General features: G+C 45.8%; 1 protein-coding gene and 2 pseudogenes across 1 annotated transcript in view; 1 reads left to right on the plus strand and 2 right to left on the minus strand.

Moving 5' to 3' along the window:
• The first annotated feature begins 2869 nt into the window (after positions 1 to 2869).
• adam19b (ADAM metallopeptidase domain 19b) overlaps positions 2870 to 27000 on the plus strand; it is a 154298-nt gene continuing 130167 nt past the window's right edge. Inside the window, exons 1-2 of the mRNA XM_078550528.1 lie at positions 2870 to 3219; positions 24895 to 25013. Coding sequence (XP_078406654.1) covers positions 3120 to 3219; positions 24895 to 25013 — 219 coding nt within the window. The 5' untranslated portion in view covers positions 2870 to 3119. The remainder of the gene's footprint in view (positions 3220 to 24894; positions 25014 to 27000) is intronic.
• On the minus strand, positions 17195 to 17473 carry LOC144685235 (small ribosomal subunit protein eS28 pseudogene; annotated as a pseudogene).
• On the minus strand, positions 17485 to 17603 carry LOC144686155 (5S ribosomal RNA; annotated as a pseudogene).

The following is a 27000-nucleotide window of genomic DNA, read 5'->3' on the forward strand; positions in this document are numbered from 1 at the left end:
TTTGAATCCAGAGGCCCGTCACCTGACTCCTACCTCACAGATGCCTCTTCCCCAGCAGTCCTCCGAGTGCCGGGGAGCTCGGCTGAAGCTGCCTCCTGCTGCTGCGGGCATGTGTCCGTGCAGTGACCACCAGATTGTGAACCCGAGCCTGCTCTAGATCTAGGTCCCACCGAGGTGTGTGTCTCTGCGCTGGTGCAGGGTGTGGGTAAGTGCTGTGATGGGTCTTCCAGGCTGCTTATTTCCAGCTCTCAATGGAGGAGGTGTCCTCTTGGCTGGAGGCGAGGACATGGATGGAGCTGAGGGACTGGCTGGCTGAGGGTGTCAGTCACTTGGCAGAGCTCCCTGTGAACCAAAGTGGAGATAATTTGTGCATGGCAGCAGAGTCAAAAGCAGGAGAGAACACTCAGTTGCGTTGAGGGAGGGATGATGTGGTGCAGGATCCTCAGATGGGTGTTCACCGCTGACCTCACCGTCACCACAGGCAAGCTTCATGTCTTCAACAGTCAGCATGATGACACGCTCCTCAAAGTGAGTGAGGGGCCTAATGTGAGGCCACCCCACTCCTGGTATGGGATCTCTCCCTGCTGATGCGAACAGGCTTCTCCTGCATGGAAAAAGATGGAGTGTGAACTGGACACATGGCACTGCATGGAATGTTTATGTGGTGAGTGGAGCCACGGACAGGATGTGGTTGCGAGTTCGAGAGGATATGAACCTGATGGAGATGGAGGGTGTGTGTGAGAGTTAGTGGTTTTGTCCCTTGATGTGTGAGATCCCTGTGGATGTGTGATGGGTTTGTGACTGTATGAGTTGAGAATGATGAGAAAAGTGAGTTACCCTGGCAGATCGGATGAGACCATTCAGCCACTTGCGGCACTGGGTGGTTGTCCTCTTTTGCAGAGCATTGGTGCTGACCACCACTGCTACTGCCTCCCGTGCTAGATTGGTGATGCTGCTGCCACTCTGGTGGCCAGAGCAGGGGTAGAGGCCTCCACGGCGTCCAGAAGATGCTTGAGGAACGTGTCACTAAACCTGGGGGCTGCAGTCTTTTTGCATTTCAGAGCCATCCTCCCTTCCAAGCAGCAGTCGTGGGCTGGAAACACTGAGTGGTGTGGACGCAGCTGGACTTTAAATATGGCGTGATGAAGCAGCGAGGTGATGGTGTGGCGGGCAAATGAGCGTCCACCTACCATGGAAATGGCGTGTTTCCCGGGAATGGATAATTAATGCCGCAGGTTTGGGATGATACAACATGAAAAGCAGGCACGTGCTGGTGGGTAAAATGACGTTTTACTCACCTGTTACAGCACTTAGTGCAAATCTGGGACGATTCTGCGCTATTTCTCATTTGCACAACATAAATGGCGAAGCGAGGTAAATGGACCAGTAACTTCTGGAGATTTGCAACTCACAGTGCAACGGTTCAGCCTGTGAACTTGTGCATTAATAATGGTGTGCGTTGTAAGCTCAATTTTTTGCAGAAGGATCTGGCCCGTAGCCGTTGAATCCTAGGCAAACACAGTGGGACATTTTTACACAAGTACAATCTCACAAGCTGAAGAACTGCTCTTTGGGGATAATGATTGAGTTGGCTAATGATTTTTCTTATATTACAAGTGATTACCCTTCAGGAGTACTTCATTGGCTATAAAGGGCTTTGCGACATCACAAGGCAATGAAAGTCACTATATAAATGCAAGTTCTTTCTTTTCAGAGTAGAATGGCGACCACAGGCTGGGACTCTCTGTTCTTCAGTGAATAATATCGGGCAGCCCTTAATATCCATCTACATAGGTGGATGGGGAAGTGGGTAGGTTTGCCAACTCTGGACAGATTTGTGAGGTATTATCACATGACCTCCCACCTTCAACCTCTCCACCCATATTCTCTTGACAAATCAATCCTCACACTGTGCTCCCTCACGCCAATCAGAAAGTGAACTGAGTCACCATTAGGTGATTGAATAATTCTTGACTGTCAATCAAATAACTGTTTTTTAATGGATTATATTTTTGTAACTAATAAACAAAAGCATCCAACGAAAATGAGAAAAAAAAACATTTTTTTTGCTGCCCCTATGATTTTTCTTCCAGAGTTGCTCGTAGCAGTGTCCAACAGATTAACCATATTCATAAGAATGGGCAATAAATGCTGGTCTAGACAGCGACGCCCACATCCCGTGAAAGAACAGATGAAAAGCACACTTGCAGCAGAAAGCACTGGTTAGTGAGGAATGGAATTCTCAACCGTATAGTCAGAGGGCACCAAGAGCAACTAAATGCGCGTCCTTACAGAGATTAGCTAAATCAGCAGACCGGGGAATAAACCTCCTCTAAGATTATCCACTATATCTTCAAGGGTCAGTAACGTTTTTTAAACCTAAAATAGGTGCAACAAATGTTCCAAGCACAATCGAAACTGCCTCTATCTCCCAGCGACTCCCAGGACAACCACAGGGACATCTCGCCTTCGAAGGCAACATCTCTGACAATGTGACCTAGGCATTGTAGAGACTCCCTTCCCCAGTCTCAGCCCAGGTTATGTGCTCCTGCTCCAGAGTCTCTGGAGTAGATGTTGACACCACACACGGCCTTATGGTTTAGGGGGAGGGAACTTAGGAAGAGAAAAGTATTTGGTTTTTTTCTTTGAGGCGCATTCTGCAGATCATATGTAGAAAATTATAAACAGGCCAGGATGAAGTTGCGGCTGAATTTAGACAAATTGAACAAAGAAACAAAGCTCAACTCTTCCAACCACGTGCAGGGAACAGTGGGGTCAGGAATGTCTCCGTAAGGGGGTGGTCCCAAAATGTCATATATTTAAATTGAACTGAGACAAAAAGCCCAATCACAAGTTGGCAAGGCTGCGAACGGATCTTTCAGGCGCTCGGATCCAGATGTGGTTTGAGCTTTCAACTTTAATGGACAGAGCTTCACGCTGGGGGGTGGGGGAATCCAGGGAGCTCGTTTCAGCCGAAGCTCATCCCTGATGCTCAGGACCGTCTCGCCGAACAAATCAAATAGAAACAGTTACGGGTATATTTTTTTAGGGGGTGGGTGGGGGGAAGGGTTGCCGGTGAAGCAGAGAGTCACTTGCGGACACCGACTTTGGAGGGGCTGATGGCTCAGAGATTGGGACCGATCCAGAGACCCGCAGTCCCCCTCGCCCAAGTACTGTGCTGCCTGCTGCTGGCTTGCTGTGTAGATACAACGGGCGGAGGTGAGGCGTTGTCTCTTACTGACTGTATATGGATGTTGGCATCGATGTGGAGAGCCTAGCCGCCGGTGTATGTGTGTGTGTATGTGTGAGAGAGAGAAAGAGAAAGAGAAAGTTGTTTTAAATCTGAGTGGAGAGGGGAAAGGGAGGATAAAAAAAAAAGCTTTAGACTTCTTTTGTTTCTTTCGTCCCCTTCCCCCGAATGTGATTGATACCAATTGTGTAATTGTATTCTCCTCTGGGAGAAAGAACATTGAACTAGTTAGTCACAGCAGACACTGAGAGCATCTGACTGTTCAAAGAAGGAAGGGATCTGTCCCGTTATAATACAAACTTATCTTGTATTTGAGGATTCGGGCGGAGTGAGGAATTATTTTGGGACTAGTGAACTGTATTACACATAATGATGAGGAAATGGCAATGATTTCCCCACCCCCTTGCGTCAACTCCGCTAATAAGCAGAGCTCACAACTTGGGCAGTTAGCTTTTTGTGAAAATTGTGCTTGGGATTTTACTGCACAGTGATATTATTGCTTAGTGATATCACAGACATTTGCCCGGTGTGTAAGTGCATGTGTGTAATGTGTTTGTATGTTTGAGATATGGATGTGTGTGTGCATTTGTCTGTATATGCGAGTGTGTGCGTATATGTATATGTACTGTGTCTGTGCAAATATATAATGTATAAGTGTGTGCGTGTGTTTGTGTGGATATGTGATTGTACATGTGTACATTTAGTGGATGTCCTGGGGCCATGAACAGTGCAATATAAATGTGCATTTTTTTCTTGCGTGTTTATGTATATGTGTGTATTTTAATATGTGTATTATATATGCAGAGTTACAGTCCTAGCAATCTGAAAGGGCATTCAGAGTTCAACGTGCTGGGAAATTAACCTTCTTGAAATTTAGTAATGGATTAATTTCAATGCTAACAATGTGTGTTGTGAATAAATCAATAAAAAGTGAAGTGGTGTGGAAGCATTACCTGTTGTGGTTATGGAAGGTTTAAATGAGTTGTCTGCATCAGCAAGGATGGTGCCAGCATAGAAATTATGCCGATGAGGATCGATTGAACAGGCTTGTGGCTCTTTCCTCAAGAAAAGATAAATCCAATCTGTGGCCTGATAGAGATCTTTAATATTATTAAAGGGTTTGATAGGGTGGACAACAACAAAAACTCATATTTATATAGCACCTTTAACATAATGAAATGTCCTAAGGTGCTTCACAGAACAATATAAAACAAGGTATGACACTGAGCCATGTAAGGAGATGTAAGGGCAGATGACTAAAAGCTTCATCAAAGTGGTCAATTTTAAGGAGTGACTTAAAGGAGGAAAGTAAGGAAGAGAGGCAGAGAAGTGTGGAGAGGAAATTCCAGAATTTGGGGCCTAGGCTACTGAAGGCGCAGCTACCAGTAGTGGAGTGATTATAATTGGGGATGCACAAGAGGCCAGAATTAGAGGAGCGCAGATCTCTTGGAGGGTTGTGGGGCTGGAGGAGATTACAGAGATGGGGGATGGGGGTGGGGGGAGGTGGTGAGGCCATGGAGGGATTTGAAAGCAAGGATGAGAATTTAAAAATCAAGATGCTGCTTGACCGGGAACCAATGTAGATCAGCGAGCTCAAGGGTCATAGGGGAGTGGGACTTGTTGCAAGTTAAGACACAGGCAGCAGAGTTTTGAGTTACTTCAAGTTTACCCGAGGGTAGAATATGGGAGATCGGCCAAGAGTGTATTGGAATAGTTGAGTTTGGAGGTAACAAAGGTATGAATGAGAGTTTCAGCAGCAGATGAGCTGAGGCGAGACGATATCGGGCAATGTTACGGTGGTGGAAATTGGCGGTCTTAGTGATGGCACAAATGTGAGGTAATCTCTGGAAGGCTTATATTTTTACCACTCCCCCCAACCCAATAATACTGTCCATTGACTTGAAAGCCATTGGCCCAGTGACAGTCCCCTTGTAGCTAGTTATGTGGCAATTCATAATGTATGAGCCGATGTATTGAGTACCAGCGGACTTTTCAACTCTAAAGAGAATCACAACTTCCAACTATCTGTCCCTCATAACATTACTCACCTCTTCAGCTTTGGGGTCACTGGATTGTGCCCAGGAAGCCTGGCTGATATTTTTTTCTTCTATTTTAGCCTAGGGGAACTGACACCAATTGTACAGGTGCAGGCTAAATTGAGTAGATTTAGCACAGAACAAGAATTAAACCTGGGAATATTTTAGAATTTAAACAAAAAGGAAAATATTATTAAGTGTGATGACTGAAATCTAGGTTAATCCTATCTGGAGTGCAGTCTCTTCCTAAATATAGATTTGTACCAGTGAAAAGTTATTAAAAAATTAATTGCATGACACTTGCATCAGCTACACCCCAGTATAGAGTTCCTAATGAGCTGTTAAGGCATCCCATTTTGACTAAAGGTTAATAGGGATGTATGAGATGAAGATCTGGTACCATCAGGGATATCTGTGAATTTTTTGTGCGTTGCCATACAGTCAAATGACAGTCATTTAACCTAATCCTTACTAGATTAAACTCAATAGAAATTAATAGAAGTCAGGTAAATGGGTTGTTAATTTAATAGGCATGTATTTACTTTATCTACCCAGTTGAGTCCCATCACAACATTTTTTAACCCTCTTTAGTAATGAGGCACATTTCTCAACATATACCCTTCCCAATTGAAACAATAGGAAAGAAACACTTGCATTTATATTGTGCCTTTCATGACCTCAGGAGGTCCAAAAGCACTTTACAGCCAATGAAGTGCTTTTGAAGAGTAAGCATTGTAATGTAGGAAACACAGCAAGATTCCACAAACTGGGATGTGATAATGACCTGATAATCTGTTTTCGTGATGTGGGTTGAGGGATAAATATTGACCAAGTTATCAGGGAGAACTCGCCTGCTCTTCAGAGTAGACTCATTAGATCTTTTCCATCTAATTTTGAGGCCATCTACCTTGGCCTAACATCTCATCTTAATGATGGCATCTCCGACAGTGCAGCACTCCTTCAGTACTGTAGTGGAGTGCTGGCCTGGTCTCGGAAGTGGGGCTTGAACACGTGACTCAGAGGTGAGAGCTCTTATCACATTGACAATGAGGTGCTCGCTCCCAGCTCCTTCTTTACGGCATGTTCCATATGACTAGAGTTGGATTTAGGGGAATTTTGGCGTGGCCATGCCACCAACCTGTTCCCTTCCTGTTAATTATATTCCTAGACTTCATTTCACTCAAGCTTTTATTTCCATTCCATTTTGTGTGCTTAACGAGCTATGCAATTACCCTCATGGCACAAGTACTTCCATTCAGACCATCAGATTTCACACTGACCTGGGCTGACTTCTTCCTGATTTTTCCTCATTCTCTCTTTTTTTGGGAAATTGCAAACCTTTATTAGATACCTTCCCTTGAAGTCACAGCCGAGAAAGGCAGTTGCCACATGCAATATCATGGCAGAAACAAATGTCCTAGATGATGGTACCAAGGCTATTTGGTGTAACATTCTCTCCTCTTCACTTTTTTGTACTTTAAAGGGGAGCGCGAATCAGAACCAGATATCTCCAGAGCTCAAGTATCCTTTAATCTCTCTAGATGTCTCTTTTGACATCACTCAGCCGCAACTTCCCATGTTATCTGATCTACCAGTTTGATAATGTTCTGTACTTTAAGCCTTTACACATCCTTAATTTAAAAATATAAACATCTTACTGTTGATGAACTCCTGTAGTTTCATAGTGACAGTGGTCTGGAATTTCCCCTGCTCCACTGTCATTATGTCACTGGAAGATGCGGTGAAACACCCTTTACGCACAGGAAGCTAAGCAAGTGCAGTAATGTCAACAGAGCCAAATCACTCCCAAAGGGTTTCCTGACAAATATCACAAGTATAATAATCCAATGACAATGCCATATGACAGAATCATAGGACATGCAACCCCATAAATATTGAACCTATAGAATCTTCAAGGATAGAAGGAGGTCATTCAGGCCATCATGCTTGTGTCAGCTCTTTAAAACAGCTACCCAATTAGGCCCATTTTCCTGCTCGTTTCCCTGTTCTCCTCCAGTATTTTCCCGTTTTAAGTTTAAATCAAGATATTATAGATCTAGCTTTGGTCCCCTCCCATTTCTCATGCTGCACCTCGACAACATCATCTGAAAACATAGCATCCACGTGGACGTTGTGACATCCAGCTCTACCTGAACATTGCCTCTCTCGATCCTTCCGCTGCCTCTAAATTGTCGGATTACTTGCCTGGCCTCCAGTACTGGATGAGCAGAAACTTCCTTCAATTAGATATTTGGAGGACTGAAGCCATTGGGTGGAATTTTTTGCACCAGAGACTAAGTGCGGTGGTGGGCGGGATTGGTGGCGTGTTTTCCTTTGCGCGGTGGGGCGGGTTCTCGTGCTTGATTGCACTCTTGGAACCTCATTAATTATGCATCGGCTAGCCACTTTCCAAATAACATGGTGGGGCAGACACTGATCCGCCCACCCCGCCATCATTTTATGCAGTCGATTGTCCTGGCGCCATATTTAAATGCCATGCGAACATGCACATTCACTCTCTGCAGCCCAGATGTGTGGTCTGGATTTCCTGAACCAACCCTGCCAGGAGAAAGAAGCCATGTATCCCAAGTTTCGGCCACAACTCCCTGATGGTTCTCCTCAATGCGGTCCGCAAACACCATGATGTCCTCTTCCTGACGGATGGAACCAGGCGGTCCACCAACGTCACCTCGCTGTCCTGAGAGGGGGTCGCAGCGGAGGCCTGTGCTGCTGGCACTCAAAAAAGAAATGCCCTGCAGCGCAGGAAGAGGATGAATGATCTAATCAACTCCGCAAGGGTAAGTCAACCTCTGCTCACTCCAAACTCAGTCTTATAATGGCACCAGGCACTCAAAGGGTTACATTCCTCAGGGATCTCGCACACTATTAGTAGAGGGGACATCAGCACTGATTGTCTCGCACACACCTTACATCACCACCATCTCATCAATCATTCTGCACAAGCAGCATCTTCAGCCCTGACTGGGGAGGACCAAGCACACACAGCAGGCATGCATGCCTCCCAACATCTGCTCCACTCCTTCTGGTCACATTCCATCCATTTGTCTTCATGCTGGCCAAGCTGGCCCACAACAGGAGGAAGAGATCCCAGACCAGAGGAGGGATGGTGGACTGCCTCCACCTGTGCTGCAGATATCGGGGATGCATCTAGTCATAGTGATAAGGTAAGAAAAAGAAAGAAATACTGAGATCACAATAGTTACATGGGTGTTCACTCACTGTATATATCATGTACCCTTATAAGTACATTGTGTGTTCCTGAAAATGATTTAATCGTGAGCTCACAGAAGCTCACTGCCCTTAAGGAGGAGGCATCCGAGTTGGCAGGGGAGTACAGGGATCGCTTCTATGGCTACGGCGAGATTGGCCTCCCCCACCAACCCAGTACTGATGAGCCCTCCATGAGTTGATCGCATCCTGACATTCACGGTGGGTGACATGCAATGTTGCATTCTGCCTGTTCATGAACTAAATCTACCTTCTCTTGCTTACCAGCACCAGCAGGCCACACACAGGCCAAGCCAGCCCATCAGCCCCAGCCCCCAACCCACCTCAGATGAGCATCCATCTGAGGAAGACCCATCACTGCATTCTTCTGTATCCTCCACCAGCGCAGAGACACACACCTCGGTGGGTCATAGATCTAGATTAGGCTCGGGGTCACTTTCTGGAGAACACCTCACTGACATGACTCCACAGCAATCGGAGACAGTGACAGCCCAAGTCTCTGGCACTTGGAGGACTGCTGGAGACAAGCACCTGCTGAGTCCAAGTCATATGATGATCCCCTGGAAATGGCTGCAGCACACATGCTGGAGATGCAAAGACAGGCGGCAGAACATCAGGCAGTGTTGCAAGAGGCAGTCAACAGACGAGAGCGAAGGATGGAGGAGTCCATCCACATTGTGTCTGATGTTGTGGCTCCAATATGCAAGCACCTCGAGGTCACCATCAGAGACCTTGGTCCAGCAGGTTCTGCTGGGTTTGTGTTCGGACTTGCACTCTGTCGCTCTAGGCATTGGTGGGATCCATCAGTGGTGAAGTGAGAGGGGAATGGGACACCTTCTCCTCAAGGAGTCAGGGAAGGGCCCTCAGGCACCCAAAGGGAGGAGGACCATCAGCTCGTCACCCTGAGGCCAACTACCCAGGAGGCACCGAGAGTGTCCAGCCACTCCCAATCCCCGCTGCCTGTGACCCCACGCAGTAGGAGACCAAAAGCAGGCTGGGGCCTCCAGGTCTTGGTCCTCTCGAGGGCACCTGCGAACGTCATCACAGACAAAGGGCATGGCAGTCAGCATGCTGCCTCCACCTCTGCTGTGGATATTGGGGATGTACCTAGACATAGCGGTAATGTAAGAAAAATTAAGAAATATTGAGATCACAGTGGTGGCATGGGCGTTCATTCACCGTATGCATCTTGCACCTTTGTAAATAGATTGTGAGTTCATGATAATAGTGTCATCATGTGAATGCCTCTTGCATATGAATCTATATGCCCTCTTATTGCGAGGGTGACCCAAGTTGCCCGTCCGTGATTGCCTCCCTTTGTGTGCCTCAGATTCATGTCATGTTTAGCAGACCCATGTTAGTCACTCACTCCTTGTGCCATGTAAGGGAGATGTGTCAAGCCATATCCTGAAAGTCACTGCGCATTGGGATTAGATCCTTTAAGCCTTGCAACACTTCATAGAATTGTGTGTGCTCATGTGTCTTGGAGGGCTAAATCAACACTGAGCTGTGAAAGTACATGACCTGGAGCTGTTATTGTCTCAACAACCATGTGCTGCGGTCTGCTCAAAGTGTCTCCTTCAGGTGTGCAGTTGATGCAGGGTGCGTGCTGGTGTGCTGCCTTTCACCTCACGCGCCGGCTGTATGCAGCTTTGGGTGCTGACCCTTCCAAGAGTTAGGGTTTTGTCATCCTTGAGGGTTACATTTCCAAGGCCAAATACTGACATTGCTTTCAATGTCACTGCTTGTAAAGGCCATTTCAATCACTGGCATGGCACTAAGGGACAGGAGAAATGAGCTCGGGTCCCCTTGTATGGACCTTACTCCTGCTGGAACCTTGTGGCTATCAACTTGTTGCGGGCACGTCTTCAACGTCTTGCCACTGCTATGGCATCCTCACGTGTAACCCTCCTCAGCTTCCTGCCCTTCCTTCCAAGTCCTCCTTGTCCAAGGAAATCTCTGCCTCCTCCATGTCTCCCCGTGGCAAGTGATCCCCTCTTTGAAGCGCCAGGTTGTGGAGGGCACAACGGACCACACTGATGCGGGACACACTCTGTGGAGAGTACTGCAGAGCCCACCTGAACGGCACAAACAACCGAAGTGCATCTTCAGGATGCCAATGATTTGCTCAATAATGGATGCGCCATGTTGTATCTGTCCTCTGTGGCACTTTGAGACAAAGCACGGGTGTCATGAGCCATCTCTTCAGCGGGCACCTCTTGTCACCCAGCAGCCAACCCTGTAAGCTCTCTGGCCCTTTGAATATCTGTGGCACCTGGGAGTGACTCAGGATGTAGGAGTCGTGAAAACTCCCAGGGTACCTAGCACACACATGCATGATCTGCTTTTGATGACTGCAGACCAGCTGAATGTTGACGGAGTGGAACCCTTTCATGTGAACAAAGACCAGGGGCTGCTGCCAGGGAACCCTAAAGTGACATGTGTGCAACTGATCGCACCCTACACTCTAGGGAAACCTGAGATCACCACAAATTCCAGAAATCTAGTAGTCTGGTTGGCTTCATCCATTGTGAACTTTATGTAATGGTGAGCCTTACTGTAGAGGGCATCTTTCACCTCCTTTATACAGTTATGCATTGAGTCCTGAGAGATGCCACATAGGTCCCCTTGTGGATCCATGGAATGAGCCACTTGCAAAGAAATTGAGTGTGGCAATAACCTTCAGGGGCACTGGCAGGGGATGGCCTCCCAGCCCATGGGGTGTCAGATCTTCCTGCAGAATGTGACAAATATGAACCCCCACATCTCTTGACAAACATCTGCGGCGCTGTCTCTTGCTCATCTCCAAATATGAAAGGCACCTTTGGTAGACCCTTGGCTGTGTCAGTCGCCTCCACGGGATGGCTCTGACTTCCTCAGCCTCTGGGACTTCATGGGGTTCCCCTGGACCATGCACCTCAGGCTGGTCACTTCTCTATGCTTGCTAGGTGGCACCGGGCCCTTCTTCTCCTCAGTCTGAGCTCTGTCATCAAGAAGGCAGCATTGACCACAGCATCCATTCTGCAACTCCCCATCTTCCTGCGCACAGTCAGATCCAAGAAATGAATGTATCTCACCCAACAATTACAGACCTCCCACTCCTAGCCAGACAGCCATTGTCATGCCCTTGGGCTGCGCTAGCTTTAGCCACCTTTCCCTGTTTCACTCTTGTAGCTGAGGCACTCTCTCACAGATCACAGATCCCAACAACTTTACATCTCAATCCCAAGTAGGATGGAAGAGGGTCGAGCTCAACCATGTAATTCAGAGGCTCATTAAAGGCACTCATACACTAATTTGGATTTGAGATTAACTCTGCCTTGCACTTTTGGAAAGATTGGATGCCTTATGCTCTGTGACCCATGTCAATTGGCCAATGCACTTTGCAGAGTTTGACAGAGCTTCTTGCATATATCCGGCAGCTGTGCTCCCTTAATGGCTGGCTGCCTCTTCCCTTCTCGCATTCCTTTGATGGTTAAATGCTCAATGAGTCCACCTCTAAGATAACCCCAATGCCTAGTGTGGTCTAGCATAAAGGCGCACCATGAGTTGCTGGTTCCAACTGTAACATTTCAATAAAGTCTTTGAGTTCTGTCACTTCATCTCCATGTTGAAATTCTAATAAGTTTGAGGTTGTCCCTGAAAGGGCCCCTGAGTCCAGCCATGGACTCCTCCCACACTGCCTCAGACCCCTCCTGTGGAGATTTTTTTCTAGCTTCCTTTTTAAACTGTGTCGTTGTTTCGGGGTCTCAAAATGGTTGTGCTGCACTTCCACTTTGAGACCAAACCCTCCCCCGTCACAGTTAATGTCCATCCAATCATCCTTGGAACTCCATGATATGCAGGTAGACCTCCCTCTGGTCAATCTCCAGCCTTGCCCAGTAACCCTGGAGCCCATTTTGATTGTTGGACATTCCTGCCCTCCCCCCTGAACTCATCACTATGGATGTCCCCATGCCCCATGTGGACCTCACCTCTACCCATCAAGAGGCTGTGTGCATGGTCACATACAGAGGTGCCCCCCTGCCACCCCCACCCCACAACGAGAACTTCAAGTCCCTCCTTTTATTACCTTTTTTCCTATTTACAGGCTGCAGATGCCTCCCCTGACCATGACTATTCCATCTGCAGCCCAGTATCAAGCCAGCCACCCCCAGGACCACCGTGTGTGAGGCACTGACCATTCCCTGCACAACATGATGTGGACGACTACCATTGAGGAAACAGTCCTTGCTCCTCCCTGGACTGGGACAACAACGTGCGTGTCATGACCTGTAGCATGACCCACTAAGCCCCAGAACTGCATTTAATGTCTCACCTTGAAAATGTGGTCCTCAGAGCCCCAGGACTATGACTGTAAGATACTCATTCCCCCACCTCCATCTGGCTTCCTTCAGGACTACACCCACCCCCCCACCCTAGCCATGGGTCTCTGTGTACCTAGTCTCACATGTGCGACCCTAACCACACCACTCCGCCCCCCTACTCCCCAGTCTTGATTCTGCGAGAACCCCTTCCCTCTTGGCTACACTACCCACCCCCCTTCCCCCAGTGTAGAGTGTGAGCGAACCCCCTCCCTCCCGTGCCATACTCATCCCATCCACCCCTGCCCCGAGTCTGCATGTGCTCCTTCCATATCAGGCTCCAGCTCTCTCACCCCAGTCATCTGTCTGTCTGCTATATCTCCCTTCCTCCCCTGTTGCTTTCACCTTCATGTCTCTGCCTATTTCTGTCCCGATGCTGGTCTCTGCTGATAGAGTGCAGTACTGCCTGTGCTCCGCAGTGCCCAGTGCGAGCAGTGCCGCCTGCGCTCCACAGTGTCCAGTGCGAGCAGTGCCACCTGTGCTCCACAGTGTCCAGTGCGAGCAGTGCCGCCTGCGCTCCACAGTGTCCAGTGCGAGCAGTGCCACCTGTGCTCCACAGTGTCCAGTGCGAGCAGCCCCGCTTGCGCTCCGCAGCGTCCCCAGTGCGTGCAGCCCTGCCAATATCCCGCAGCGCCCAGTACGAACAGCCTTGCCTACAAACCTCACATCTGGCCTGAGAGAGCAGCTTTGGTAGTGGTGACTAGTTGGAGCTGTGCTGTTCCACGTAGGCTTTCAATGTTGTACGCACCTCAAAGTCATGAGCAGAATGAGGGTGGACAGGTGCACACCGCTTATATCTGGTCGTGAATCAGACCAGTCTAATTTCCCACTGGTGTGGCACCTAATTAGGAGGGAGAACATGATTCTGAGAGTTGAGTTTTTGATGAGCATTCATGGCATGTTAATGCATGCAAATGGGGCTCCCAACATGGATCAGCGGGAAAATTGATCCTGCCATGAAAGTGCTGAGGGGAAAACTCTGACTTGTTTTTCTGCTGGTGGAAATCCGATTTTTGGCCTCCTGCTGAATTTTTCGATCCTGCCTGCCACGATTCCTATCGCTGGTGGGACTGGAAAATTCCACCCATTGTTTTCAGTCTCCATGATAAGCTCAGTTCCTCCTGCCATTGATACCCTCCCTCTACCTGGCAATGGTCTGAGGCTGAACAAGTTAGTGTCATTTTGACTTCGAGAGGAGCTTCTGACCACATATCCACACCATCACTGAGCCCACCTGTCTCCAGCTCCATAACATTGCCTAACTCCCCCGCAACCCCCTCAGTTCATCCATGCTGAAACCAACATTTGTGCCTTTGTTACCTCCAGACCTGACTACTTCAGTATACTGCGGCTGGTTTTCCTTGTTCTACTCTCCATCAACTTGAGATCATCCAAAACTCCTCTGCCCATATCCTAACCTGCAGCAAGTCCCATTCATTCATCACCCACATTGACTCCTGGTTAAGCAACACTTTGATTTTTAAATTCTCTTCCTTGTTTTCAAATCCCTCCATGGACTCACCCCTCCATATCTCTATAACCTCCTCCAGCCTTACAACCCTTGGAGATATGTGCACTCCTCTAATTCTGGCCTCTTGAGCATCCCTGATTTTAATTGCTCCACCATTGGTGATTACCTTCAGCCATCTAGATCCTAGGCTCTGGAATACCCTCACAACACATCTTCATCTCTCTACCTCTTTTGCCTCTGTTAAGATGCTTTTTAAAACCGACCTCTTTGACCAAGCTTTTGGTCATCTGCCCGAACATCTCTTTATATGGCTCGGTGTCAAATTTTGCTTTATAATGTTCCTTGGGATGTTTTATTCCATGGAAGACACTATATAATACAAGTTGTTGCTGTTGTCTTATTGTGAATGTGCAAACAATCCCATATCTGGGACCTGGATGGTATCAAACCGTTCAGCTCAGCTTTTGGAAGTCGTGCCTTTTTTTGTTGGTTAACCAGGCATGTGAAAGACGTGAAAGCCCATCACCAGACTTAGGAATTACTAAGAGAGCCCTACCGTGCATTTGGAGGGATATGGGGTGCAGGTGCGCCCTCCCCTTAGCAAAGCTCAGGGAATGTCAACACACTTTTGACAGGAACCAAGGATTAGAGGTTTGTATGGCAGGTGCGTATGCGGGTTGGGGGGAGGGAGTGCATTTAACCAGCTGAAACCATGCGGATGACCACTGTAGAGCACAGGCAACTTTCCCATTGCCTTGTCCATCCAGGGCTATCCTACCTGTTGCATCAACAGCTTGCAAGGTTATCAAGAGCTGACCGGTGAGGAAATAACAAAAGTGGGTCAATGGAGTTGAGGTGCAGATCAGCCTTGACCTGACTGAATGACAAAGTAGACTCAAATAGCTGAAAGCCCGCTCTTGTTTCTAATTTTTGTATGATAGATCTACCCATCTATCTCCCATCAATGAGCCAGACAGCTTAATCAATCATGAACAGTGCGCTGGAGTATTATCGACTCATCTGGCTTAGATAACTGTTTACCAATTTTAACACAGAAAATTGTTTTAGTTCCAACAATCTGCCTCCCCCTGCACCCATCACCATAAAGAGACTCTCTTTACATTCTCCCCCGCTTTGTTAGAACCCCCAGCCTCTTGGAGTAACTGTGACCCGCTCATTATTGTCTATTATAATCTACTCAATCATTTGAATATATTATTTCAGTGATAACCAGCCACTTTTATCTATCATTTTATTGGCACCAGAGCATATACATATTATCAAAAAATTCTAGATAGATGGGCCTCATCTTCCGACTAGGCACTTTACAACCTTCCAGACTGAATATTGAATTCAACAACTTTAGATCTTGAACTCCCTCCTCCATCCCCACCCCCTTTCCGTTTCTTCCCCCTTCCTTTTGTTTTTTCCAATAATTTATATAGATTTTTCTTTTCCCACCTATTTCCATTATTTTTAAATCTATACCTTTTATGCCCTGTTAGTCTTTCCACCCCACACCCACTAGAGCTGTACCTTGAGTGTCCTGCAATCCATTCTTAATTAGCACATTCATTTAGATAATATCACCACCTTCAACACCTCTTTGTTCTTTTGTCTGTGACATTTTTTGATTATCTGCTCCTATCACTGCTTGCTTGTCCCTACAACCACATCCCCCCACTTCTCTCCCCCACCCCCCACCCCCCACCCCCCCCCCCACCTTAAACCAGCTTATATTTCACCCCTCTCCTAATATTACTCAGTTCTGTTGAAGGGTCATGAGGGCTCGAAACGTCAACACTTTTCTTCTCCGCCGATGCTGCCAGACCTGCTGAGTTTTTCCAGGTAATTCTGTTTTTGTTTTGTAATCAGAACACTGTCTGGCATGGTAGGTTATGGATACCAACAAGGTCCCAGGTTTGACCTGTGGTCTTTGCTGGTTGATCTGATGGCAGCCAATGTAATGATGGCGAATTGTACAACTGGTGTATGGTGTCTTGCTGGGGATTGGGCAAAGTTGCTGCTTCAGATTGCTGTCCACTCATTCCTGCTTTGAGTGGATGTGTGTAGATAGTGGCTGAGAAAGGAGGATGCATACATACCAAGTGCCAGTGTTTTAACTCCAGTTGCCCACTTGTCAGCACTCATGGGAAACATCAGCCTGCTTTCAGGATTGGAGTTGTTAGCATCAACCAATTAGATTGGTTGGCAGATGGCACTGGAGGTTGATGGACCAATCTTTGAGTCTGCCCAATCCAATCAGCCTGATTGAAGAGTGGGACTGAAAGATGTGAGAATCAATGAGAATTATTAATTGGAGGGTGGAGACTGATAACTGCTAGCACCAATCTGATGGTACTTTCTCCCATTCTTTGTAATGCACTAACTTTAGGCAGAAAAACATATTATCTACAGGTCTATTGATTGTTGGTCCCCAGGTTCTAAATGCAGCAAATAAGCTGCTGTAATAGAACAAAATGTTTTTTTATCTTACTCAAAAATCCAACCAAGTTGAGTTATGCTTAAGCTTGATTTTTAAAAAAAATTATTCATTGAGCATTACTGGCAAGGCCAGCATTTATTGCCCATCCCTTCTTGCCCTCGAAATGATGGTGGTGAGCTGCCTTTTTGAATACAACTTGAATGGTTTGCTAAGCCATTTCAGAGGGCAGCTCACAGTCGATCACAGGTGCGGTGGATCTGGAGTCACATGCAGCAGGGGAAGGAGGAGAAGGAGGGCAAATTTCCTTCCTAAGATTTTTTTTTTTACTTATAATGTTTATTGTCACACTTTGTCAAAAAAAACCTCTTTGTGAAAATGTCCATAACCAATTATTTTGTTAGCGGCTTCAGCTGGCATCAGTTTTGACGATCAGTTATTGTAATCTTCTTGCTTCACGCTCAGATTCCAAAAGTGTGAGCACATCTCCCTCGCGGACTGGTCCTTTCACATTCCGAATGATGGATCGGTTGCTGTCATCCATAAATTCCACACGGACTTGAATACACTGTCCCTGGGATCCCATCCTTTCAAGAACTTTAGTAACCCGGGCCAATTTGACGGTCTGAGTCCGTGAACCCTCCATGATGGCGGTGTCGGTGGAAAGAAAAAGCCTATTGCACCTGGTATTCCCAGGCAGTCTCCCACTCAAGTACTAACCAGGCCTGCATCTGCTTAACTTCTGAGATCAGACAAGATTTGGCATTTTCAGACTAGTGTGGCCTTAGGCAAAATTCAGGATCTCAATGAGACTCCATGAGTGTTTTGTAATTCGAACACAGAACGTTCTGATCTAGAGTCAGACATTTTATTCACCAGCCCATTAGTGAACCAGATCCATTTGTATGACAATTCGTCATTTCATGTTCACCATCACAGATACTAGCTTTTTTTTCAGGATGTATTTAATTAATTGAATTAAAGTTCCCCAGCTGCCCTGGTGAGAGTATGAGCTCATGTCTTTGGATCGTTAACATCAGCAATTGGTGCTGCTGTAATAGATCAATATAATAGAATGAAACAGCTAACAACCCAAAGGTCATGAGTTCAAATCTCAATATACCAAGTGGTGAAATTTAGCTCAGTATTTCTGGGTATATGTATAAAGGCGTTAGTGAGCATCCATGGCCATTCTATCTGATGTGTAGCATCTAAAACAGGAAATGCCAAGTTTGACCTAAGAGATTATTTGGGTAACATTGACTGATCATTATCTGTCCTCAAGCTACTTCTGTGTAAAAATGAAACTGTTCTGGTTTATACATGTCTCCAATCCCATATGATGTGGTTGATGCTTAAATGGTCTGGACAGGTTTGCCTGAGAGCACAAGATTCAACTCGTGAATGTCTGTTCCTGCACTTAGAGGATTAAATTATGATAGCGCATTGTATAAATTTGATTTATATTCCTTTAAGTTTAAAAGATTGAGGTTTGATTTAATCAAGTTGTTTTAAATGATTGAGGGATTCAATAGGGTAGATATAGAAGAGTAATTTCCTCTAATGGGGAATTTAGAACAAGGGGGCATACTATTAAAATTACAGTTGAACCATTTTAAGAAGGGAATCAGGAAGTGGATGCAGAGGATAGCAGAAATCTGGAACTCCTTGTCCCAAAAGCCTATGGTTGCTGGATGACTTGAAGCTTTCAAGATCGATAGATTTTTTTAGGTAAATGTATCAAGGGATATGGATCAAAGATGGATAAATGGAGTTGAGGTACAGATCAGCTATGATCTAATCAGATAATGGAACAGGCTTAAGAGACTACAAAAAGCTCCTGCTCCTATGTTTTCATGGATTTGTGCTTTTTTCCAACTCTCAGCCGTATTAAATGATTTTTATTTCTTGTACAAGAAAATGAAACTCTTTGTTGCTTCAAAAGAATGACATAGGTTAGAAATTAGTGTTGCTGGTAATAGGTGACAAAGATTAATTAATTAGTTAATGAATTAATTAACCTTTGTCCTCTCTTTTGCTGGATGTGTTAAAACCCATTTATTTAATGAGTTAACACCTCTGATGAATAGCACACCGGGGAATATTATATCAATGAATTAAGTTTCCATCTGTTCCTACTGCCAACAATAATCTGTAGTTTTGTATTTTTCTGAAATGCAGGGCAGGTTGCGTAGCATCTAAAAGAGGAAATGCCAAGTTTGACCGAAGAGATTATTTGGGTAACATTGACTGATCACTATCTCTCCTCAAGCTACTTCTATATAAAAATGAAACCATTTAGTTAATATAAATGTGTTGTATAAGGAAGGCCATTCAGCCCATCTTGGTTCATCCACTCAGAAAACCCTTGCAACAACCCCCCAGCATCCCCACCTATATATTTTTTAAGTGATTCCAGGGTTTTGTCTACATTACACCGAGGGCAGGATTTTTACCTCGTCAGGCAGGTGGGTCCAGGAGCGGCAGCAAAACTGACCGCTGCCTGCGATCGGGCCCCGACTGCGATTTCACACTGGCTGGCCTATTAATGGCCAACTGGGGTGAATCGCATGCTGAAACGCTCAGCACTGCCTGGGTGGGGGGAGGAGGGCAAGCGCGGAAGTCAGCGCAGGTGGGGGCACACGCGCAGTGAAAGCTCCCTGAAGGCAGAGAGCTGCCTCAGGGAGCTAAAGGTTTCTAAGATTCAAAATAAAGAATTTAAAATTAAGGTAAACATGTCCCCTCATGTGACTCTCACATGAGTAGGGACATGTTAAAAATGATATTTAAAATTTTTTATTTTATTTTTAATTAACATTGGAAATCTCATCCCGCTCATGGATGAGGTTTCCTCAAAAATTCAAAAGCCCGCTTGGCCTTTTCGCCTGCCATCAACCGTAAGGTTGGACAGGCAGGGAAAAATTCAGTTTAATTAATTTATTAATGGGCTTAACAGCCTTCTGAATTGTCAGCGGGCACACTGCCAACTCCCATGTGTGCCTGCTGCCCGAAACATCGCGCAAGTGCGTGATGACATCAGACACCCACCCAACGTCATCGCGCGTTATTTCACGCTCGTGCATGTCGGGCACGGCCCACACGCTGAGCTGAAAATCCAGCCCCTGGTCTTTTTTTCAAAATCATCCTGAGCTATTTTAACATTCATGAAACTCATGTACTGCCTTATTTTTCCTCCTTATGTGCAGTGCTTTACACTTGTCTGCATTAAGTTTCTCCTGCCATTGTTCTGCCTACTTGGGTAGAAACATAGGAATCGTTAGACAGGAAAAAAAGACCAAGGTTCATTCAGTGGAGGTGGAGGAGGTTGGGGGATGGGGGGCTGGTGTGGGAGTGGTGGGGGATGACGGGGGGCATGAGTGGGGGGGTAGCGGTAAAGTAGCGAGAACTGCGTTGAGATGCCGGATGTTTCCAAGTGGTGGGCTCAGGTGTGGGTTGGCCGTCTGCTCTAAGGAGGCAGTCGATTTGCATATTTAAAGCCCTTATTGGTTTTTAAAATTTTTTTAACTGATTCGATAGATTATTTTATTCTATACAGGAGTTTGCTTCTCATCTCATACAGCAGTTACAGCCCATCCAAAGTGGGGAGATGCTGAGAGTTCCACAGAATTTCCATGCTCCTTCAGTTTTCATTCTCTAGTGAAACAAGTGAATATTCAGCACCCAAAGCCACAACAAACACTGCAAATGCCCACTTGAAGCCTCGAAGGAAGAGATCGCTGAAGGCAATTGGTTTAGCAAAGCCTCCGCTGAACAGCCAGGGCCTCATTATGGGCCCAGGGGTCCCTCTGGCCGCTGCCTCCAGCGGGGTCCCTCAGCCCTCCAGCTCTGGCCCGGATCCCATGGTGAGAGTGACCTGCAGATGACCAGGGACATTTTACCGGGGATAGCACAGCCTCCCTCCATGTGAGGAGGCAGCCTCCCTCCATGTGAGGAGGCAGCCTCCCTGCGGCAGCCCAAGGGGCTAGTAAGGGCTGCAGGATCCATGGTCCAAAGGGGGCGCTGTGGCCAGGTAAGGACAATTAGGAAATCCCTGGTGGGGTCAGTCAGTTGGCCGGCTTGGCCCCTCTGGCTTTAAATTTTCAAATTACCACTCGTGCCTCAGCTGTCCAATTGGGCCAGTGGGCTTTAAGTCCCGCCCGCCGTTCTCAACTGGATGGTGAATCTGGAGGCAGCCAAGTGGGAGGTGGTCTCTGGGGAAAATCACCAAGTTGGCCCTGCTTCCAGCGAGTGCAGGCTCAGGGCCCCCATTTCATCCCGACATCGGGGCCCCGAAGCCTGTGGGAAAATCCTGCCCACTGTTTCCGCAGGTTAGTTTTGAATTTACTCCGCTTCAAGCACACACTGTGCCCTCTGCTTCCACTGTTCCTGACAAGGTGAAGTAGCTTGTCAAGGTCTATATTATCCAGTCCCTTTAGAATCCTAAAAATAGTACTTGTATCACCTCTCAACCTTCTCGCTTTCTATTCCCAGTTTTCATATCTTGTCCAACTGGACTGCACTGCCTGAGTGTGGTGGAGGCAGACCCAATCAAGGTCTTCGAAAGAGAATTGGATCATTATTTGAGGAGAAAAAAATTCAGAGCTACAAGGAAAAGTCGGTGGAGTGGGACTAAGTGAGTTGCTCTTGCAGAGAACCAGCATAGATACAAGGGCTGAATGGCCTGCTGCTGTGCTGTAGCCATCCTCTGAACTCATTCTGTAATTTCTGAATGGCCTCTCTGATTGTACGGCATCTCCAAAAAGATCCCATGGTGCTCTTTCGAAGAAGAGCAATGGAGTTCTTTCTTTCTCTCTAAAATTTACCCTCAACCAACATCACAGGCACAGATAACCTGGCCAGTAACACACTGTTGCTTGTGGGAGATTTGCTGTGTGCAAATTAGCTGCTGCCTTTCCTACAACACAACAGTGACTGCATTTCAAAAGTACATCATTGGCAGTAAAGCACTTTGGGCATCCCGAGGTCATCAAAGGCACTAGAGAAATGGAAATCTTTTTTTCCCTAGTTTGGTAACATCTGGAAGTTTGACCATTTTGCATTCAGTTTTTGAATCCAAGACACTGATGTAAATGTCAAATTGTAGTGGTCTCAACATCAACCCAGATTACTGCACTCAGTGTTCATCCTCAACCGCGTTCCCCTTCCTCCTTATCCCCGACAATTCTGAAAAACTTCCTCTACTAAGTACATCCACTTCTGCCTTTCAACTTATTTCTTTCTAAGGGTTTACCCTGAATCGTCACAGCATTGTGTTGAACTAACAGCTTTGCATGCAGAAATATACCTCATTGGGAAGTCCTATTTTTTCCCATGTCCACTTGAGTCATCACTTCCTCGAAGAAGACTGACTCGGTGGGATCTTTACCTCCTGATGCTGCCAGCTGTTTTCTAAGTTATTATTGCCTGGATAATTCCCAAATTTTCTCCTGATACTCAACTCCATTACTTTACGTGAAATGGAATTAAGACTACTAAGTCTGTAGTTGACTGGGTTTGTTTCTTCATCCTTTCTTTGAATAGCCTGTTTCCAATCTACTTGTCCCCAGCAACCATCAAAATGATCATCATTTCCCCTGGTGATGCGACACCTTGGAACAAATACGCCTACAGATTTATCTATTTTAAGCCTTTTTAGCCGCTCTAGGTCAGCCAGCCCATTTCTATTGAAGTCACCGATTATATTTGGGTCTGGGATGTTCCTGTTCATCATATCTTCCCTTTTGAATACCTGGAGGAAGTAATCATTCAGAATATTTACGATTTTGTGCTCACACGAGGTCTATTTGCATATTTTGTGGATCGCACCTCTTCACTGACTCTCCTCTAACTAATGAAGTTCTGAAAGCATTTTTTACTGCTGTGTTTGCCTCTGTGGAAATGGCTTTTTCTTAAGTCAAAGCCTTTTGATCAAGCTTTTATTTCTTCAAACCCTTATGTTTATCCCAGTGAACATCATCACTTTTCTTCTTGCAGAATTAGTTAGGTATCACCTTTCTTTATATTTTAATTTTAATTTGTTTGATAATCCATTTGGAGTCACGTTTTGTTCATTCTGAACTTGTAATTCTTAATTATATATTTAGTCTACATGCTCAGCATTATTCCTTTAAAGACCTTCTACTTATTCTCTGCTGAAATGCTGCTCAGCATTAGACCATAAGATATAGGAGCAGAAATTAGGCCATTTGGCCCATCAAGTCTGCTCCGCCATTCAATCATGGCTGATAAGTTTCTCAACCCCATTCTCCCGCCTTCTCCCCGTAACCTTTGATCCCCTTACCAATCAAGAACCTATCTATCTTGGTCTTAAATACACTCAATGACCTGGCCTCCACAGCCTTCTGTGGCAATGAATTCCATAGATTCACCACTCTCTGGCTAAAGAAGTTTCTTCTCATCTCTGTTCTAAAAGGTCTTCCCTTTACTCTGAGGCTGTGCCCTCGGGTCCTCGTCTCTCGTACTAATGGAAGCATCCTCCTCCAGTCCATTTATTTTACTTGCCCCCTCAATTCTTGAATATAAAATATTCATATCGGTAGGTCCTCAATTCAGAGAATACCCATGTGTGTCTATACTGCTGTGGCATCTGGGACATGGACAGATGCAATGATGAAACTAGTTTTATATTGTGAACGGTGTCCATGTGATAAATGGTTTCAGCTCAGATATCAACATGCTTAACTCGGGATACATCCCCACTGAAAGGAATTGATCCTAGTACTGCCGTATTGAGGAGGCCTTGTGGCTCAGTGGGCCTACCTCTGGGCCAGAAGCTCTATGTTCAAATCCCACTTCAGGACTTGATGGCTATGGAAGGTGTGTTCATAATCTGGCCAAACAGGTTGATTATCAGCTTGTAAATCCTTCCAATATGCCCGATGGTAGGTGGTAAGAGTAGGAGAGTTTCCTGGACAGCCATATAGCAGAAAGCAATGCAAACCACTACAGTACTTTGCCAAGCATAATCATGGACCAATCCAAAGGAAGTCCATGGTTGCCAACGCCCTTGTAGAGGATGGTACCTGAAGGAGGAGGAGTGTTGTAACGAAGTCCCAAAAGCAGCACTCGAGTTCTCTTCCAAATCTCTCCGCCTTTCTTGATGCTTTCAGGTGGAAGCCAGATATCTAAATGGGGGCAAAAGGAATAGTAGGTTATGTTGATAGGGTGTGGGGAGGCTAATGTGGAGCGTAAACACTGGCATTGATCCGTTGACACTGAGCCATACAGGAGGCCTCAAATTCATTCCCAGCCATGTGCTGAGTTCAGCCAAGGATAGTGTTGAGATGGGAGAGGTTCCCTTGTTGACTTATCTAGTTTCCTCTTAAAAGCATCAAGAAAGGTGGGGAGATTTGGAACATGGCTCTGAGTGTAGCTTTTGGGACTTCAATACACCACTACCACATTCAATTCCTTTCACTAGGGACATATCCCAGGTTAAACATGTTGATATCTGAACTGAGACAGTTTACAACACAGACATGGTTCACAATGTAAAACTGGCTTCATCAGTCAGGGATAGTGTCGGGGTGGGGGAGGGGCAGGTGGGGGCAGAGCGGCTATAATTGATCTCGGTGTCGCTTGAGCTTGGGAGACAAAAGATAACTGGCCAAAACTTCCTAACCAATATCTAGCAGCCTCCGTTTGAGCAGTGTGTGTTTGTGGGGATAATTTTACTTTTGGATAGAAATGAATTAGCTGTCCTATATACACAATCCATCCAATTTTACCTTTTCATTGATATCAGTGCGAGGGAAATGTGGAGGTGGGCTGGGCATGGGTGTAAATTATGCCCATATGTGTGTGGGCACACAAGGAGATTTTGAAGGAGAGGTCCTTTTCCTAAAGCTGAGTAGCCTGCCGGCATTCAGTCCAAGTTACTTAGTTAGGGTAGAAAAGGTTGGTTGCAACTGATACAATTAAGTCCAATATAAAGTCACTGTCTTTAGGAGAGAATAATTCAGGGTAAAAAATAGGACTGGAGAGAAAACCTATGATTGCTAACCATTCCAACCTCAGTCTATTATCTGTGAATTGACTGAGTTGTTTTTTCCTCTTTCCAGGGAGAAGTAGCAAGTTGAATCAAGAATCTCGAATGTACAATCACATCAAAAAGTATGAAATGATGGTACCCCGGTGGCTTACCTCAGGACCATTGGAGCACTTTCCATCTGATAACCAGGTACAGCAAACTAACTGGATAACCAACACATTATCTTAATCAGGTCATTAAGTAGGTAGCGTGTTGACCTGATCACCCCATGAAGCTTGATAATCAGAAAGTCAGTTATTACTATCATAATCAGTTACCATGTGCTAACCTAGTAACCAGTCAATGAATGCTGACCTAGTAACCAGGTGTTATATGGCTGACCAGGTGTATTTTGTAAATCAGCTAGTGTATTGACTTGATAACTAGCTAGACACAGTATTCCAACTTATTAACTTGCACACAGTAAATTAATGTAGAAAACCGTTCCTGTGTTGTGATGACCCTATAGGAAACTCTGAATGAAGGACAAGGCGGATGGACCATCAGGGCAAAGGTTACATACTGAAGGAAGGGGTGGGCCTGGGGCAGCAAGCCAAGACTCATGTTCCAACCCACTCAGTTTCTCCATCCTGCCCAGGATCCTGCATCATGTTTTTACAGGGTCCAAATGTTTTCCGGGCTTGTACTCCAAATTTCCAACACCAAGTGTGCTTCCTCAATCCTGAGCAACCTTCAAACATTTTCATATTTTTCTTTCTTGTAATTTCTATTAAAGACAAGATAATGACTCTATGCTGTAAAACAACATGTATTACTTCCTGAAGAAAGCAGGATTCTGCTTTTAAACTTGGTCTTTCAGACTGAATTGTGGCCTTGGCTGATTATTCAGCCCACCATGTGGAGCTGTCTTGCTGCCTGGTTGAGTAAAACTGCACTGCTCTGTGACACTGACACACAACCCAGGAAGGGCCGAGGCTCCCTCCCTACTCCATGCTGACTTAGCATATCTCAAATAGGGCATAAATAGTTGGAGTACTATTGAATCTTAGTGTCTGTGCTTTAGGGAGGAGAAAAATCAAAAGGAAATTAAAAAAGAAAGAACTTGCATTTATATAGCACCTTTCACAGCCTCAGGATGTCCCAAAGTGCTTTATAGCCAATGAAGTACTATTTGAAATGGAATCACTGGTGAAATGTAAGAAACGTGCCAGCCAATTTGTGCACAGCAAGACCCCATAATGTGATAATAACCAGATGATTTGTTTTAGTGATTATGCTTGAGGGATAAGTATTGGCCAGGTCATGATGTGGAAGTCCTTTGCTCTTCTTCAAAATAGAACTTGGGGATCTGTTATATCCACCGAGAGGGCAGGCGAGGTCCTGGTTTAATATCTCATTTGAAAGTGGCATATGTTGTGGTGCAGTACTGAAGGAGTACTGCACTAAGTGTCACCCTGGATTAGATGTTCAGCTCTCTGGAGTGGGATTAGAACCCATGAACTTCTATCTCAGAAGTGAGATTCTACCAACTGAGCCTCAACTGCTACTGATAAGTCTCTATTTGTGGATGTCCTGGTGAAGCCGGAATCACAATTGTCACCCTCTCCCAAGGTCAGAGGTATTTACCACTCCACAGTGGCCATTCTTCATGTTCAAGCATCAGCAAGAGTATTTGATTATGGGGGCACTGCAGCTGAGATAACCAGCACATTGTTGTCAATCATGTGTTCTAGTCATAGTGCATTGACCTGACAACCAGGTGAAACTGGATAACCTTAAGCCAGGTATAGCATAACCAGATAGCCAGCTTCATTGCATTACTAAGATAATCGGTCACAGTGTGTGAGCCTGATTACTAGTTAGTGAATGCTAACCTTGTAATCAGGTACAGCATATTAACTCTAACCAGTTGCATTTTGTTAATCAGCTGCTGCACCTCACGCAACATCCACACAGACTTTCCAACAGCAGTTACAGGGTAATAGTCATACATAAGAGGCCTGGCCATTAGCAGCACATCTACTGATTGACCTAGCAGACAGCACAAGCCAGGAGTCACACTCAGGGCCTTCTTGATCTATGCGGTCACATACCGGGCTGCATACTTACTAACCAAACCACCGGGAATATTGCATTAGACTTTTTGATTCGGTTGCTCTTTCATTAATGGTAGCAT

Source organism: Cetorhinus maximus, chromosome 10 (genome assembly GCF_964194155.1).
Source record: "Cetorhinus maximus chromosome 10, sCetMax3.hap1.1, whole genome shotgun sequence".
Classification (NCBI taxonomy): Eukaryota; Metazoa; Chordata; class Chondrichthyes; order Lamniformes; family Cetorhinidae; genus Cetorhinus; species Cetorhinus maximus.